Source organism: Molothrus ater, chromosome 30 (genome assembly GCF_012460135.2).
Source record: "Molothrus ater isolate BHLD 08-10-18 breed brown headed cowbird chromosome 30, BPBGC_Mater_1.1, whole genome shotgun sequence".
Lineage (NCBI taxonomy): Eukaryota > Metazoa > Chordata > Aves > Passeriformes > Icteridae > Molothrus > Molothrus ater.
The window spans coordinates 1,583,309-1,599,903 of record NC_050507.2 but is presented as its reverse complement, the minus strand read 5'-3'; the positions used below and the strand labels follow the sequence as shown (position 1 = coordinate 1,599,903).

The 16,595-nt window shown below is 53.9% G+C and overlaps 1 protein-coding gene across 1 annotated transcript; it reads left to right on the top strand.

The window, feature by feature from the left end:
- Positions 1 to 276: 276 nt before the first annotated feature.
- On the top strand, positions 277 to 16,078 carry STAC3 (SH3 and cysteine rich domain 3). Its single transcript, XM_036399714.2, has 12 exons — positions 277 to 382; positions 4,418 to 4,484; positions 7,494 to 7,752; positions 7,851 to 7,948; positions 9,517 to 9,592; positions 9,681 to 9,772; positions 11,356 to 11,422; positions 12,782 to 12,831; positions 12,927 to 13,021; positions 14,540 to 14,591; positions 15,108 to 15,245; positions 15,852 to 16,078. Exons 2-12 carry the CDS (start codon positions 4,419 to 4,421, stop codon positions 15,948 to 15,950), a joined length of 1,092 nt encoding a protein of 363 aa, XP_036255607.1. The 5' UTR covers positions 277 to 382; position 4,418; the 3' UTR covers positions 15,951 to 16,078.
- Positions 16,079 to 16,595: the final 517 nt, after the last annotated feature.

Sequence of the window (16,595 nt, the reverse complement as noted above, 5' to 3'; positions counted from 1 at the left end):
CCTGGACCCCTTTGTGTGCCCAAATCCCTGAGCCTGGAACCCTTTCTGTGCCCAGCTCCTGGACCCCTCTGTGTGCCCAAATCCCTGAGCCCTCTCCGTGCCCGGTTCCTTCTTTATCCCGGCCCAGCTTGGGGGGGCCCCTGGCACGCCCAGCAACCACCAACGCAAATAGCCGGAGCCTCCTCCGCCCGCTGCCGCCCGGCGCTCGCCGGGGCTCCAATTTCCCGGCGTCAGCCCCGGCGCGGCTCAGCTGTCGTCCCCCTGTGCCCTGTCACTCCTCCGGCCCCGGCCCGAGCGCTGCGGGCTCTGCGGCCACCGCGGCCCCGGCCCCGGCCGCCCCTCGGGGGCTCCTTCAGCGCGGGGGGAGAGCGCCCGGCACAGGGTGAGTGATCCCCGTGTGCCCCCAGTGTGCCCCATGTGCCCCCCGAGTGATCCCCGTGTGCCCCCCGAGTGCCCCATGTGCCCCCCGTGTGCCCCCCGTGTGCCCCCGTGTGCCCCCCGTGTGCCCCCGAGTGATCCCCGTGTGCCCCATGTGCCCCCCGAGTGATCCCCGTGTGCCCCCGTGTGCCCCGTGTGCCCCCCGTGTGCCCCCGTGTGTCCCATGTGCCCCCCGTGTGCCCCCCATGCCCCCGTGTGTCCCATGTGCCCCCCGTGTGCCCCCCATGCCCCCGTGTGCCCTCCGTGTGCCCCCGAGTGATCCCCGTGTGCCCCCCATGCCCCCCGTGTGCCCCCGTGTGCCCCGTGTGCCCCCGCGCCCACCGTGTGCCCCATGTGCCCCATGTGCCCCCGTGTACCCCGTGTGCCCCCGTGTACCCCATGTGCCCCCCGTGTGCCCCCCCATGCACCCCGTGTGCCCCCTCGTGCCCCCCATGCCCCCCGTGTGCCTCCGTGTGCCCCCGTGTGCCCCCCGTGTGCCCCCCGTGCCCCCCATGCCCACCCTGGCCACCCCCGGGGTTCTGGGCTCTCAGGGTGTCCCGTTCCCGCTGTGCCCTGGGGTGCCCTGGTCCTGTTCCTGCTTCCCGATGGTTTTCCTGATGGTTTTTTGGTTTTCATGATGGTTTTTGGTTTTCCTGACTGGTTTTTGGCTTTCCTGGATGGTTTTCCTGGCTGATTTTTGGTTTTCTTGACTGGTTTTCCTGATGGTTTTCCAGAAGGTTTTCCTGACTGGTTTTCCTGACTGGTTTTCCTGGATGGTTTTCCTGGCTGGTTTTTGGTTTTCCTGACTGCTTTTCCTGATGGTTTTCCAGAAGGTTTTCCTGGATGGTTCTTCTGACTGGTTTTCCCAGCTCATTTTCCTCACTGGTTTTCCCAGCTGGTTTTCCTGGATGGTTTTTGGTTTTCCTGTTTGGTTTTCCTGACTGCTTTTCCTGGCTGGTTTCTTGACTGGTTTTCCCACCTGGTCTTCCTGAATGGTTTTCCTGGCTGGTTTTTGGTTTTCCTGACTGCTTTTCCTGATGGTTTTCCAGAAGGTTTTCCTGACTGATTTCCCTGATGGATTTTGGGATGGTTTTCTTGACCGGTTTTCCTGGATGGTTGTTCTGACTGGTTTTCCTGACTGGTTTTCCCAGCTCATTTTCCTCACTGGTTTTCCCGATGGTTTTCCCAGTTGGTTTTCCTGGCTGGTTTTTGGTTTTCCTGTTTGGTTTTCCCGGCTGATTTTTCTGACTGGTTTTCCTGCTTGGTTTTCCTGCTTGGTTTTTCCTGATGGTTTTCCCAGAAGGTTTTCCTGGCTGGTTTTCCTGACTGATTTCCCTGATGGATTTTGGGATGGTTTTCCTCACTGGTTTTCCAGACTGGTTTTCCTGGATGGTTCTTCTGACTGGTTTTCCCAGCTCATTTTCCTCACTGGTTTTCCCAACGGTTTTCCCAGTTGGTTTTCCTGACTGGCTTTTCTGGCTGGTTTTCCTGCTTGGTTTTTCCTGATGGTTTTCCTGACTGGTTTTCCTGGATGGTTTTCCTGACTGGTTTTTGGTTTTCCTGACTGTTTTTTCTGACTGGTTTTCCAGAAGGTTTTCCTGGATGGTTCTTCTGACTGGTTTTCCCAGCTCATTTTCCTCACTGGTTTTCCCAGCTGGTTTTCCTGGATGGTTTTTGGTTTTCCTGGTTGGTTTTCCTGACTGGTTTTCCTGGCTGGTTTCTTGACTGGTTTTCCCACCTGGTCTTCCTGAATGGTTTTCCTGGCTGGTTTTTGGTTTTCCTGACTGCTTTTCCTGATGGTTTCCCAGAAGGTTTTCCTGACTGATTTTCCCACCTGGTTTTCCTGGATGGTTTTCCTGGCTGGTTTTTGGTTTTCCTGGCTGGTTTTTGGTTTTCCTGACTGCTTTTCCTGATGGTTTTCCAGAAGGTTTTCCTGACTGGTTTTCCTGACTGATTTCCCTGATGGATTTTGGGATGGTTTTCTTGACCGGTTTTCCTGGATGGTTGTTCTGACTGGTTTTCCTGACTGGTTTTCCCAGCTCATTTTCCTCACTGGTTTTCCCGATGGTTTTCCCAGTTGGTTTTCCTGGCTGGTTTTTGGGTTTCCTGTTTGGTTTTCCCGGCTGATTTTTCCGACTGGTTTTCCTGCTTGGTTTTCCTGCTTGGTTTTTCCTGATGGTTTTCCCAGAAGGTTTTCCTGGCTGGTTTTCCTGACTGATTTCCCTGATGGATTTTGGGATGGTTTTCCTCACTGGTTTTCCAGACTGGTTTTCCTGGATGGTTCTTCTGACTGGTTTTCCCAGCTCATTTTCCTCACTGGTTTTCCCGATGGTTTTCCTGGCTGGTTTTTGGTTTTCCTGTTTGGTTTTCCTGGCTGATTTTTCCGACTGGTTTTCCTGCTTGGTTTTTCCTGATGGTTTTCCAGAAGGTTTTCCTGGCTGGTTTTCCTGACTGGTTTTTGGTTTTCCTGACTGCTTTTCCTGATGGTTTTCCAGAAGGTTTTCCTGACTGGTTCTTCTGACTGGTTTTCCCAGCTCATTTTCCTCACTGGTTTTCCCAGCTGGTTTTCCTGGATGGTTTTTGGTTTTCCTGTTTGGTTTTCTGGCTGGTTTTCCTGACTGGTTTTCCTGGCTGGTTTTTCCTGATGGTTTTCCCACCTGGTTTTTCTGGCTGGTTTTTGGTTTTCCTCAGTGGTTTTCCTGATGGTTTTCCAGACTGGTTTTCCTGGATGGTTCTTCTGACTGGTTTTCCCAGCTCATTTTCCTCACTGGTTTTCCCGATGGTTTTCCCAGCTGGTTTTCCTGGATGGTTTTTGGTTTTCCTGGCTGTTTTCCCTGGCTGGTTTTCCCGACTGATTTCCCAGCTGGTTTTCCTGGCTGGTTTTCCTGTTTGGTTTTCCCAGCTGGTTTTCCTGTTTGGTTTTCCAGGCTGATTTTTCTGACTGATTTTCCTCACTGGTTTTCCTGCTTGGTTTTTCCTGATGGTTTTCCCACCTGGTTTTCCTGACTGGTTTCTTGACTGGTTTTCCTGGTTGGTTTTTCCTGACTGGTTTTTGGTTTTCCTGGCTGGTTTTCCTCACTGGTTTTCCTGATGGTTTTCCTCACTGGTTCCTGACTGGTTTTCCTGGCTGATTTTCCCACCTGGTTTTCCTGGCTGTTTTTCCTGCCTGGTTTTCCTGCCTGGTGTGGGTATCTCCCAAACCAGGGAGCTCTGGGTGGAAGCACCGCGGGCAGGGCTGTCCAGGGTGGCACCAGGATGGATTTGGGGGATGCTGCAGCAGCTCCTGCCCCGGTGCCAACCCGGTGATGCCCATCAGTGCCCCCTGTGTGCCCATCAGTGCCCCCTGTGCTCGCTGAGGGGCTGCAGGACAGACGGAGGGTGTCTGTCCTGCTGTGAACCAGGGGTTTGCCTGGGCAGAACCAGCCCTGGCTGGGTCAGGGGCTGCAGGATGGGCACTGGGAGTGAACCCGGGATTTGCCCTGGCAGAACCAGCCCGGGCAGGGCTGCAGGACAGACTGAGGGTGTCTGTCCTGCTGTGAACCAGGGGTTTGCCCTGGCAGAACCAGCCCTGACCCGGGCAGGGGCTGTGGGATGGGTGGGAGTGATCCAGGGATTTCCCTTGGCAGAACCAGCCATGGTCAGGACTGTGGGATCAGCAGTAAGAGTGATCCAGGGTTCCCCCTGGCAGAACCAGCCTGGGCAGGGGCAGGGGCACAGGACAGACGGAGGGTGTCTGTCCTGCTGTGAACCCAGGGTTCCCCCTGTCAGAACCAGCCCTGGCCCGGGCAGGAGCGTGGGATGGGCACTGGGAATGATCCAGGGCAGAACCAGCCATGGTCAGGACTGTGGGATGGGCACTGGGAATGATCCAGGGCAGAACCAGCCCGGGCAGGGCTGCAGGACACACGGAGGGCGTCTGTCCCAGGGGAAGGGGTGGCAGTGCCCACCCAGCAGGGTGGATCTGCCCCAGCCCACAGCATTCCTGCTCTTGCCCTCTCAGCATGACGGAGAAGGAGGTGCCAGAGCCGCCGGCTTCACCCGCTGCAGGTGGGAAACCCAAGAGCCGGGTAAGTGGAGCCCCCGGGGCGCCTGGGGTGGCTCATGGGGGATGTTCCCTCTCTGTCATCGACCCCAGGAGGCTTTGGGGGGCCGGGGTCCCGGATCCAGACAGGTGTGGGCTGGGCATTTCCCCTTAATTTTAAGATGGGCATTTCCCAGCTTGGCATTTCCACTTAATTTTAAGCTGGGCATTTCCCTTAATTTTAAACTGGGCATTTCCCAGCCTGGCATTTCCACTTAATTTTAAGCTGGGCATTTCCCCTTAATTTTAAACTGGGCATTTCCCTTCATTTTTAAGCTGGGCATTTTTCCCCTTAATTTTAAACTGGGCATTTCCCAGCCTGGCATTTCCCCTTAATTTTAAACTGGGCATTTCCCCTTAATTTTTAAGATGGGCATTTCCCAGCTTGGCATTTCCCCTTAATTTTAACCTGGGCATTTCCCTTCATTTTTAAGCTGGGCATTTTTCCCCTTAATTTTAAACTGGGCATTTCCCTTAATTTTTAAGCTGGGCATTTTCCAGCTTGGCATTTCCCCTTAATTTTTAAGCTGGGCATTTCCCTTAATTTTAAACTGGGCATTTCCCCTTAATTTTAACCTGGGCATTTCCCTTCATTTTTAAACTGGGTTTTTTCCCCCTTAATTTTTAAGCTGGGCATTTCCATTCATTTTTAAGCTGGGCATTTTTCCCCTTAATTTTTAAGCTGGGCATTTCCCAGCCTGGCATTTTCCCTTAATTTCCTTCCTCAACCTCGATGTTGGATCAGGACATCCTCGTGGTGCAGCTGCTACTAAGGGTTCATTTGTTCAAGGATTAATTAACAGCCCTACGTGATCTGAGTTCAGAGCAGAGCAATGCAGGTTGGTTTCTATCTGTGATGAACTCTTCCCAGTATGAAAGGGTAGGAAAAGTGAGGCCAATCCCACAAGCAAGCCTTAAGTAATGAAAACAACTCAATTACAAAAGGCTCTCACACCACTCCAAGCCCAAGAAAAGGAGCAGCCAGCGTGGCAGAGCTTGGAAAATGCAAAAAGCTGAAGTCCCTTAACTCAGAGCTTGTCTTGGTTTGGAAAGACAGGTGTGTGCTAAGGAAGGCAGGAGCCTCCCCTGAAATGGAGAATGTGAACCCCCTCCCTCCAAATTGTTATAAATTTGAAATTTAGGGGCTCTCAGGCAAAAAAACATGGAAGCAGGAAATAACAGTTCTTTAATAGGGAAGAAAAAAATGAAAGGACAAAATAAACAATGCAGTGCACTAGAACAACACTGCCAGAGTCAGAACCCAACCTGACACCCGGTGGGTCAGGGTGTTGGTGTCAGTCCCATTGGAATTGTGGCTCAGCCCTCCTGCAGTGTCAGGGGTGGTTCTGCTGGAGCAAGGGGGATCTGTAGAGAAGGATGGATTCTGCCTCTGAAGATCCAGGGGAAGGAGAGGCAGCTGCTGTTCCTCTGGGGAATCCAGTGGAGAAGCTGTGCTGGTGTCTCAAAACCTCTGGATTATATCTGGGTAGGAATGTTTGAAATCTCAGATTGTATCCAGGTAGGAATGTTTGAAATCTCAGATTGTATCCAGGTAGGAATGTGTGAAATATCAGATTATACCCGGGTAGGAATGTTTGAAATTTCAGATTAGATCCAGGTATGAATGTTTGAAATCTCAGATTCTATCCAGGTTGGAATGTGTGAAATCTCAGATTGTATCTGGGTAGGAATGTTTGAAATCTCAGATTCTATCCGGGTAGGAATGTTTGAAATATCAGATTGTATCCAGGTAGGAATGTTTGAAATCTCAGATTCTATCTGGGTAGGAATGTTTGAAACCTCAGATTGTATCCAGGTAGGAATGTTTGAAATCTCAGATTGTATCCAGGTAGGAATGCTTGGCTCCTCCCTCTGGGCTCTCATCTCCCAATGGGATGCTGCAGTTCTTATCAGCCATGGAGGGACATTCCATAGCTGTTATCAGCTGATGTCTCCCCAGAGGGAGGAGTGATTGTGAGCACTCAAAGAGAGAGATAAGGCAAACTGCCCACTGGACAAAGATAATCTGCCCTACAGATGGTAATGGAATACATCCTGCATTGCAATCTTCACCATACAAACTACAAATAACACATTTACAATCACTTCCCAGTACCTATCACCTGTGTTAGAAGTTTGTCTCTACTCTAAACCAATCCCAAAGTGCCACCATCACCCAGGAGATGGAGGCCAAGAAGAAGAAGGAGGAGAAAGGCTGGACACACCCAGATTCCTCCATCTTTCCTCCTGAACCCCCATTCTAAATCCCCAAAATTCAACATTTTCACCCAGTGATTAATTCACTCTCATTCTACTCAAACTCTTGTGGCTTGTAACTCCTCACACAAAGCTGGGAATTGTTTCCAGCCCTTGGGGTGGTGTTAGTTTTTTATACTAAAAACTACATTACATTATTTACAATCACTTCCCAACACCTATCACCTATGTTAGACAGTTTCTGTCTACTCTAAACCAACCCAAAGTGCCACCATCACAGCAGGAGATGGAGACCAAGAGGAAGAAGAAGGAGAAAGGCTGGACATGCCCAGATTCCTCCATCTTGTCCCCACAACCCCCATTCCAAAAATCCTAAAACCTCCATTTTCACCCTGTGATAATTTTATTATCAAACCATTTAAACCTCTCTGACCTTCAGCTCCTCATCCAAAGCTGGTGATTTGCTCCAGGGCTCAAAATCAAATCCCCAGGTGCTCTGGGCCGTGTGCCAGGGTCTCCGAGCCCCCCAGCTCTGGGCACCGGGAGCGATGTCCTGAGTTCTGAACCATCCCCAAGTTCTGAGCCTTCCTGGGGTCTGCTCCTGTTTCTGGAGGGATTGAGGAGCCCGTGGCAGGGGCTGTGGGATGGGCAGTTTTTAGGCTGTGGGATGGGGTTCTTTGGGGTTTTTTGGGGTTTTTTTTTGGGGTTTTTTGGGGTTTTTTGGGTTTTTTTGGGGTTTTTTGGGCCACACACCCTCCATCCCCTCCTGCCCCAGCAGCTGCAGAAGCTGAAGGAAATTTTCCAGCGAAAACCCAAAGAGGAGCCGGCTCAGGAGGCTCAACCCAACGGGGAGCTGGTCAGCCCCTCGGGGGGACCCCTCTTCTACATCTACGAGGATGAGGAGGAGGAGGAAGAGGAGGAGGAGCCCGAGCCCCCTCCGGAACCGGAGAAACTGGTGAACGACAAACCGCACAAATTCAAAGACCATTACTTCAAAAAACCCAAATTCTGCGATGTTTGCGCCCGCATGATCGTCCGTGAGTCCTGAGAGGGGAGGGGGCGGGGCTCTGTCGCGACATCGTCACGGCCGCGGTGTCACCTTTGTCACCTCCCCTGTGCTTTCCACCCCCTGCAGTCAACAACAAATTCGGGCTGAGGTGCAAGAACTGCAAAACCAACATCCACCACCACTGCCAGGGCTACGTGGAGATGCAGCGCTGCTTCGGCAAGATCGTGAGTGCCACCCCGAAAGGGGCACCCCTGGCAGTGCCAGCCTCGCTCCCTGCGGGCACCACGCAGGTGCCACCAGCCCTGGGCATTTCCCGGCTCTGGGGGTCCCCCCATCTCATTCTGGGGGTCCCCAAACTCTGCCAGGTGGCTCTGGGGTGTGGCTGATGCTGTAACCCCCCAAATTTGGCATCCCTGGCAGTGCCCACCTCAGCCGGTGTGGGCACCACGCAGGTGCCACCAGCCCTGGGCATTTCCCGGCTCTGGGGGTCCCCCATCCCCTTCTGGGGGTCTCCCCCAAAATCTGCCCGGTGGCTCCGGAGGGCTGTGACCCCAAATCCAGCCCCCATAATGGGCACCCCTGGCAGTGCCCACCTCGGTCCCTGTGGGTACCACGCAGGTGCCACCACCCCTGGGCATTTCCTGTCCCTGAGGGGTCCCCCCATCCCACTCTGGGGGTGCCCCCATCTCATTCTGGGGGTCCCCAAACTCTGCCAGGTGGCTTTGGGGGATGCCCGATACTGTGACACCCCCTCCAGTCCCCGAAAGGGGCACCCCTGGCAGTGCCCGCCTTGGTCCCTGTGGGCACCACGCACGTGCCACCAGCCCTGGGCATTTCCTGGCTATGGGGGTCCCCATCCCACTCTGGGGGTCCCCAAACTCTGCCGGGTGGCTCTGGGGTGTGGCTGATGCTGTAACCCCTCAAATTTGGCACCCCTGGCAGTGCCCGCCTCGGTCCCTGCGGGCAGGACTCGGGTGCCACCAGCCCTGGGCATTTCCTGTCCCTGAGGGGTCCCCCCATCCCATTCTGGGGGTCCCCAAACTCTGCCAGGTGGCTTTGGGGGGTACCCGATGCTGTAACCCCCCCCCTCCGGCCCCCAAAATGGGCACCCCTGGCAGTGCCAGCCTCGGTCCCTGTGGGCACCACGCAGGTGCCACCAGCCCTGGGCATTTCCTGGCTATGAGGGTCCCCCCATCCCACTCTGGGGGTCCCCCCAGCTGTGCCAGGTGGTTCTGGGGGGTGTCCAATGCTGTGACCCCCCCACTCCAAATTGGGCACCCCATGGGCAGGACTCAGGTGCCACCAGCCCTGGGCATTTCCTGCCCCTTGAGGGCTCCCCCAGTCCCACTCTGGGGGTGCCCCTATTCCACTCTGGGGGTGCCCCTATTCCACTCTGGGGATCCCCAAACTCTGCCAGGTGGCTTTGGGGGGTGCCCGACGCTGTGACCCCCCCACACCCCAAATTGGGCACCCCATGGGCAGGACTCAGGTGCCACCAGCCCGGGGCATTTCCCGGCTCTGGGGGTCCCCCCAATCCCACTCTGGGGGTCCCCAAACTCTGCCAAGTGGCTCTGAGAGGTGTCTGATGCTGCGACCCCAAATCCAGCCCCCCAATTTGGCACCCCTGGCAGCGCCCACCTCAGCCTCTGTAGGCAGGACTCAGGTGCCACCAGCCCTGGGCATTTCCCGGCTCTGGGGGTCCCCCCAATCCCACTCTGGGGGTCCCCAAACTCTGCCAGGTGCCTCCGGGGGGGTTCCTGATTTGCGCCCCCCCCCTCCCCGTGTCCCGCAGCCCCCCGGGTTCCGCCGCGCCTACAGCTCCCCCCTGTACAGCGAGCAGCAGCTCGGCGCCACCAAGGACCAGCTCGGTGAGTGCCCCTGTCCCTGTGTCACCGCTGTCCCCGCCTCGGGGGTGTCCCCAAACCCCTCCCTGACCCCCCCCGCCCCCCCCCGCAGGGAACAGGAGCGACCCCGTGTTCGAGACGCTGCGCACCGGGGTCATCATGGCCAACAAGGAGCGCAAGAAGGGGCAGGACGACAAGAAAAACGTGAGTGGGGGGGCGGGATCGCCCCAAAATCCCCCAATAACCACCCCAAATACCCCAATAACCCCCCAAATACCGAAATAACCCCCCCAAAATCCCCCAATAACCACCCCAAATACCCCAATAACATCAATAACCCCCCCAAATACCCCAATAACCCCCCAAAATCCCCCAATAACCACCCCAAATACCCCAATAACATCAATAACCCCCCCAAATACCCCAATAACCCCCCAAAATCCCCCAATAACCACCCCAAAATCCCCAATAACCCCCCAAAATCCCCCAATAACCACCCCAAATACCCCAAAATCCCCCAAATACCCCAATAACCCCCCAAATACCCCAATAACCCCCCAAATACCCAAATACCCCCCCCAAAATCCCCAATAACCACCCCAAATACCCCAATAACCACCCCAAAATCCCCAATAACCCCCCAAATACCCCAATAAGCACCCCAAATACCCCAAAATCCCCCAAATACCCCAAAATCCCCCAAATACCCAAATAACCACCCCAAAATCCCCAATAACCTCCAAATACCCCAATAACCACCCCAAAATCCCCAATAACCCCCCAAAATCCCCCAATAACCACCCCAAATACCCCAATAACCCCCCCAAATACCCAAATAACCCCCCCAAAATCCCCAATAACCACCCCAAATACCCCAATAACCCCCCAAATACCCAAATAACCCCCCCAAAATCCCCAATAACCACCCCAAATACCCCAAAATCCCCCAAATACCCCAATAACCACCCCAAATACCCCAATAACATCAATAACACCCCCAAAATCCCAAATAACCCCCCAAATACCCAAATAACCCCCCAAAATCCCCAATAACCCCCAAATACCCAAATAAACCCCCCAAAATCCCCCAATAACCACCCCAAATACCCCAATAACCACCCCAAATACCCCAATAACCCCCCAAAATCCCCCAATAAACCCCCCAAAATCCCCAATAACCCCCCAAATACCCCAATAACCACCCCAAATACCCCAATAACCCCCCAAATACCCCAATAACCACCCCAAATACCCCAATAACATCAATAACCCCCCCAAAATCCCCAATAACCCCCCAAATACCCCAATAACCACCCCAAAATCCCCAATAACCCCCAAATACCCAAATAAACCCCCCAAATACCCCAATAACCCCCCAAATACCCAATAACGCCCCCAAATACCCAAATAACCCCCCAAAATCCCCAATAACCACCCCAAATACCCCAATAACCCCCAATAACCCTCAATAACCTCCAATAACCCCCCAAATACCCCAATAACCCCCCCTAAACCCCCAATAACCCCCCCAAGCCCCTCAATAACCCCCCAAAATCCCCCAATAACCCCCCCAAATACCCCAATAACCCCCCAATCCCGTCAATAACCCCCCAAACCCCCCAATAACCCCCCAAACCCCCCAAACCCCCAATAACCCCCCCAAGCCCCTCAATAACCCCCCAAACCCCCCAATAACCCCTCAATAACCCCCAAAATCCCCCAATAACCCCCCAAACACCCCAATAACCCCCCAAACCCCCCAATTTTGCACCTTTTTTGCCTTCCAGCCCCTGGCAGCGATGATGGACGAGGAGCCCGAGGCCACGAAGCCGGTGGGGAGCAAAGCTGAGGGTGGTGAGCGCCGAGGGGTTTTTATGGGGTTTTTATGGGGTTTTTATGGGGTTTTTATGGGGTTTTTATGGGTTTTTTAGGGTTTTTATGGGGGTTTTTATGGGGATTTTTGGGGTTTTTTGGCTGAGCCCATGGGAACCCCCTGGATGCGTTTTTTGGGGGGGGGGGTTGGTTTTTGGGGGGGTTTCCCTTCAGAAAAAGGGTCCCTGATTCACATCCCCATCTTTGGTTTTTGGGGGGGGGCATTGTTTTTTGGGGTTTTTTTGGTTTTTGGGGGGGTTTCCCGCAGAAAAAGGGTCCCCAATTCACGTCCCCATCTTTGGTTTTTTGTTATTTTGGGGTGGTTTTTTTTGTTTTTTGGGGGGTTTTTCCCTTCAGAAAAAGGGTCCCCAATTCACATCCCTATCTTTGGTTTTTTGGTTTTTGGGGGGGGCATTGTTTTTTGGGGTTTTTTTTGGTTTTTTGGGGGTTTCCCTTCAGAAAAAGGGTCCCCAATTCACGTCCCCATCTTTGTTTTCTGTTTTTTGGGGGTGGGTTTGTTTCTTGGGGCATTTTTTGGTTTTTTGGGGAGGTTTTCCCTGCAGAAAAAGGGTCCCCAATTCACGTCCCCACCTTTGTGGGGTTTTTTTTGTTTTTTGGGGTTTTTTTTTTGGTTTTTTGGGAGGTTTCCCTTCAGAAAAAGGGCCCCCAGATCATGCCCCCACCTTTGGTTTCTGTTTTTTGGGGGGTTCTGTTTTTTGGGGTTTTTTTTGTTGGGTTTTTTAGGTTTTTTTTTGTTGTTTTTTTTGGGGTTTCCCTGCAGAAAAAGGGTCCCCAATTCATGTCCCCACATTTGGTTTCTGGTTTTTTGGGTTTTTTTTTTTTTATTTTTGGGGGGGTTTTCCCTTCAGAAAAAGGGTCCCCAATTCACGTCCCCATCTTTGGTTTTTTGTTATTTTGGGTTTTTTTTTTTTTTTGTTTTTTGGGGGGGTTTCCCTTCAGAAAAAGGGTCCCTGATTCACATCCCCATCTTTGGTTTTTTGGTTTTTGGGGGGGGATTTGTTTTTTGGGGTTTTTTTGGTTTTTTGGGGGTTTCCCTTCAGAAAAAGGGTCCCCAATTCACATCCCCATCTTTGGTTTTTTGTTATTTTGGGGTTTTTTTTTTTTTGTTTTTTGGGGGGTTTTCCCTTCAGAAAAAGGGTCCCTGATTCACATCCCCATCTTTGGTTTTTTGGTTTTTGGGGGGGGCTTTGTTTTTTGGGGTTTTTTTTTGGTTTTTGGGGGGGTTTCCCTTCAGAAAAAGGGTCCCCAATTCTTGTCCCCACTTTTGGGGGCTTCCCCACATCAAACCTCGGCATTTTTGACCCCTCCTGCCTTCCCCAGGTGCCTCCGAGGGGGACAAAAAAGCTGAGAAGAGCCCGGCAGATGACAAGGTACCCCCAAATCCTCACCCTGCGCCCCAAAAACACCTGAGAAAAACCAATGGGGTCTGCCTGGGTGACCCTCAGGCCTCTCAAAAACCCCACAGAGCAAGAAGCCCCAGCCGGGGGGGTTCCTGCAGTCCCATTATTTCGTGGCACTTTATCGCTTCAAAGCCCTGGAGAAGGACGACCTGGACTTCCCGTGAGTTCCCAGCCTTTCCTTGGGCTCTTTCCCGAGGTTTTTGGGGGTTTTCTGGGGTTTTTGGGGGGGTTTTTGGGGTTTGGCTTGATGTGGTTCTGTGCATTTCCCAAGGCTGAGCTGCTCAGGGCAGTCCCTGAGCCCGTGCTTGGGGCTGGAGGAGCTGATTCTGGAGGAAAAATGAGATTTTTTTTCCCGAGGTTTTTCGGTTTTTTGGGGGGGGATTTTGGGTTTTTTGAGGTTTTTTGGGTTTTTTTCTGGGGGGTTTTTGGGGGTTTGGCTCCACATGGTTCCATGCATTTCCCAAGGCTGAGCTGCTCCGGGCAGCCCCTGAGCCCTGGAGGACAACCTGGACTTCCCATGAGTTCCCAGCTTTTTCTTGGGCTCTTTCCTGTGTTTTTTGGGGTTTTTTTTTTGAGGGTTTTGGGGTTTCGGGGGTTTTTTTGGAGTTTTTTTGGGTTTTGGGGTTTTTTTGGGGGGTTTTGGGGTTTTTTTGGGGGGGTTTGGCTCAATGTGGTTCTGTGGATTTCCCAGCTTTGTCCTGGGCTCTTTCCTGAGGATTTTTTGGGTGGTGGGGGGGTTGTGGTTTTGTGGTTTTTTGGGGGTTTTTTGGGGGTTTTTTTGGGGGGTTTTTTTGGGGTTTGGCTCCACGTGGTTCTGTGCATTTCCCAGCTTTGTACTGAGGTCTTTCCCGAGGTGTTTTTTAGGGGTTTATTTGGGTTTTTGGGGGGTTGTTTTGGTTTTTTTTGGGTTTTTTGGGGGTTTTTTTTTGGGATTTGGCTCGATGTGGTTCCATGGATTTCCCAGCTTTGTCCTGGGCTCTTTCCTGAGGTTTTTTGGAGGGTTTTTTGTAGTTTTGTGGTTTTTTGGGGAGGGTTTTGGGGGTTTTTTGGGGTTTGGCTCCACGTGGTTCTGTGCATTTCCCAGCTTTGTACTGAGGTCTTTCCCGAGGTGTTTTGGGGTTTTTTTTGGTTTTTTGGGGTTTTTTTTTGGGATTTGGCTCAATGTGGTTCCATGGATTTCCCACCTTTGTCCTGGGCTCTTTCCCGAGTTTTTTTTTTTAGGTTTTTTGTGGGGTTTTTTTTTGGTGGGGATTTGGGGTTTTTTGGTTTTTTTTTCTGTTTGTTTGGTTTTTTGGGGGGGGGGGTTGGGGGGGGAGGGGGGTTGTGCTTTTTTTTGGGTTTTTTGGGTTTTTTTTTTGTTTTTGTTTTTGGTTTTTTTGGGTTTTTTTGGGTTTTTTGGGGTCTGGCTCCACATGGTTCTATGCATTTCCCAAGGCTGAGCTGCTCTGGGCAGTCCCTGAGCCCGTGAGCTGCGCGTCCCGTGCCAGACTCAGGACTGGAGGAGCTGATTCTGAAGGAAAATGAGATTTTTCTTGACTGGTTTTCCCACCTGCTTTTCCCCACTGGTTTTCCTGATGATTCTGAAGGAAAATCAGATTTTTCTCGGGTGGGAAAATCACCCAAGGATGGGTGAGGGTCCTTCCCCCCTCAGAGATCCCCTCCTTCCCTTCCCTTCCAGCCCAGGGGAGAAGATCACGGTGGTCGATGACTCCAATGAGGAATGGTGGCGGGTAAGGCTGGGACAACACTTGAGGGGGGCCCCAAAGGTTCTGTCCCCCCCTATCGTGGCAGGGAGGGGGGCTTGGGACCCCCATATCGGCCTCAATTCCTCCTTTGCAGTCCCGTCCCGCCCGGTCACTGGCGGGAAAACGAGGGACGAACAACTCAGGAACAAACCATTATGAGGGGAGAACATGGGGGGGAACAGAGGGTCAAACCATGATCTTAATTTATATAAAAAATAACCGACTTTACAACAAAAGCTGTATAAAACACACAATGCCTATCCTGGCACCCCCTATCCTGGCAGGGAAGGGGGTTTGGGACCCCCAAATCGGCCTCAACGCCTCCTTTGCAGTCTCGTCCCGCAAAACGAGGGACAAACAACTCAGGAACAAACCATTATGAGGGGAGAACATGGGGGGAACCGAGGGTCAAACTATAAACTTAACTTTTAAAAAAATAACCAACTTTACAACAAAACCTGTATAAAACACACAATGCTACACTCCTTGAATTCCTCGCAGGGGAAAATCGGGGAGAAAGTTGGGTTTTTCCCCCCCAATTTCATCATCCGGGTGCGGGCGGGCGAGCGGGTGCACAAAGTGACGCGTTCCTTTGTGGGAAACCGGGAAATCGGGCAAATCACGCTCAAAAAGGATCAGGTGAGACGAACCCCCCGCTCAAAATCACCCAGGGAACCCCCCCAGCCCCTCTCCAAGCCCCCCCAAAACAGCTGCACCCCATAAACATCATCAGCATCATCATCATCATCATCATCATCCTTCTTCCCAGCAGATGAGATTTGCTCTGTCCCGACCCTTCCTCATTTGCTCTGGGGGATTCCTGGGGGTCTCCCCTGTCCTGGGGGGGTTCTTGGGGGCCTCCCCTGTCCCTGGGGGGGTCTCGGGGGTCTCCCCTGTCCTGGAGGGTTCCTGGGGGTCCCCTCTGATCTGGGGGGGTTCTTGGGGGCCTCCCCTGTCCCTGGGGGGTTCCTGGGGGTCTCCCCTGTCCTGGAGGGTTACTGGGGGTCCCCTCTGATCTGGGGGGGGGTACCTGAGGGTCCCCTCTGATCTGGGGAGGTCTCGGGGGTCCCTCCTGTGCTGGGGGGGTTCCTGGGGGTCTCCCCTGTCCTGGGGGGGTTCTCGGGGGTCTCCCCTGTCCTGGAGGGGTTCCTGGGGGTTTCCCTGTCCTGGGGGGGGTTCCTGGGGGTCTCCCCTGTCCTGGGGGGGGGGTCTCGGGGGTCTCACCCACCCCCCCGTCCCCCCCAGATCGTGGTGCAGAAGGGGGAGGAGGTGAACGGATACGTCAAAGTGTTCACGGGCCGCAAAGTGGGGCTGTTCCCCGTGGACTTCCTGGAGGAAATCTGAGGGGGGGGCTGCGACCCCCGGGACTGGGCACGGATGGGATGGGGGCACCCTGGGGATGGGAAATGGGGGGAAAAACCCCAAAAAAATCCCGGGATTGGGGGGCTGAGACCCCCGAGATGGGGGGGGCTGAGACCCCGGGACTGGGGGCAGAGACCCCCCCGGGATGGGGGCAGAGAGGCTGCAGGCACGGATGGGATGGGGGCACCCTGGGGATGGGAAATGGGGAAAAAACCCCGGGATTGGGATTGGGATTGGGATGGGGGGGCCCTGGCTGCGGGACAGGTTTGGGGTCGGGGGGGGCACCCTCAGTCCTGCTGGTCTCTGGGGGTCCCTGGGGGTCCCTGGGGGGGTCCTGCCCCGGTGCCCCCCGTGCCCCCCGGTGCTGGCAATACACGGCTGTGCCCACCCCCCGTCTCGGTGTGGATTTAATGGGGAGGGGGCTCGGGGGGGGCACCGCTCTGGGGGGGTCACTGAGGGTCTGGGGGGGTCTGGGGGGGTCCTGCCCCGGTGCCCCCCGGTGCTGGCAATACACGGCTGTGCCCACCCACCCCTCGGTGTGGGTTTAATGGGGAGGGGGCTCGGGGGGGCGGTGGCACTGTGGAGGTGCCGGTGGCACCTTGGGGGGTGGCACTGCTGGGGTGGCAG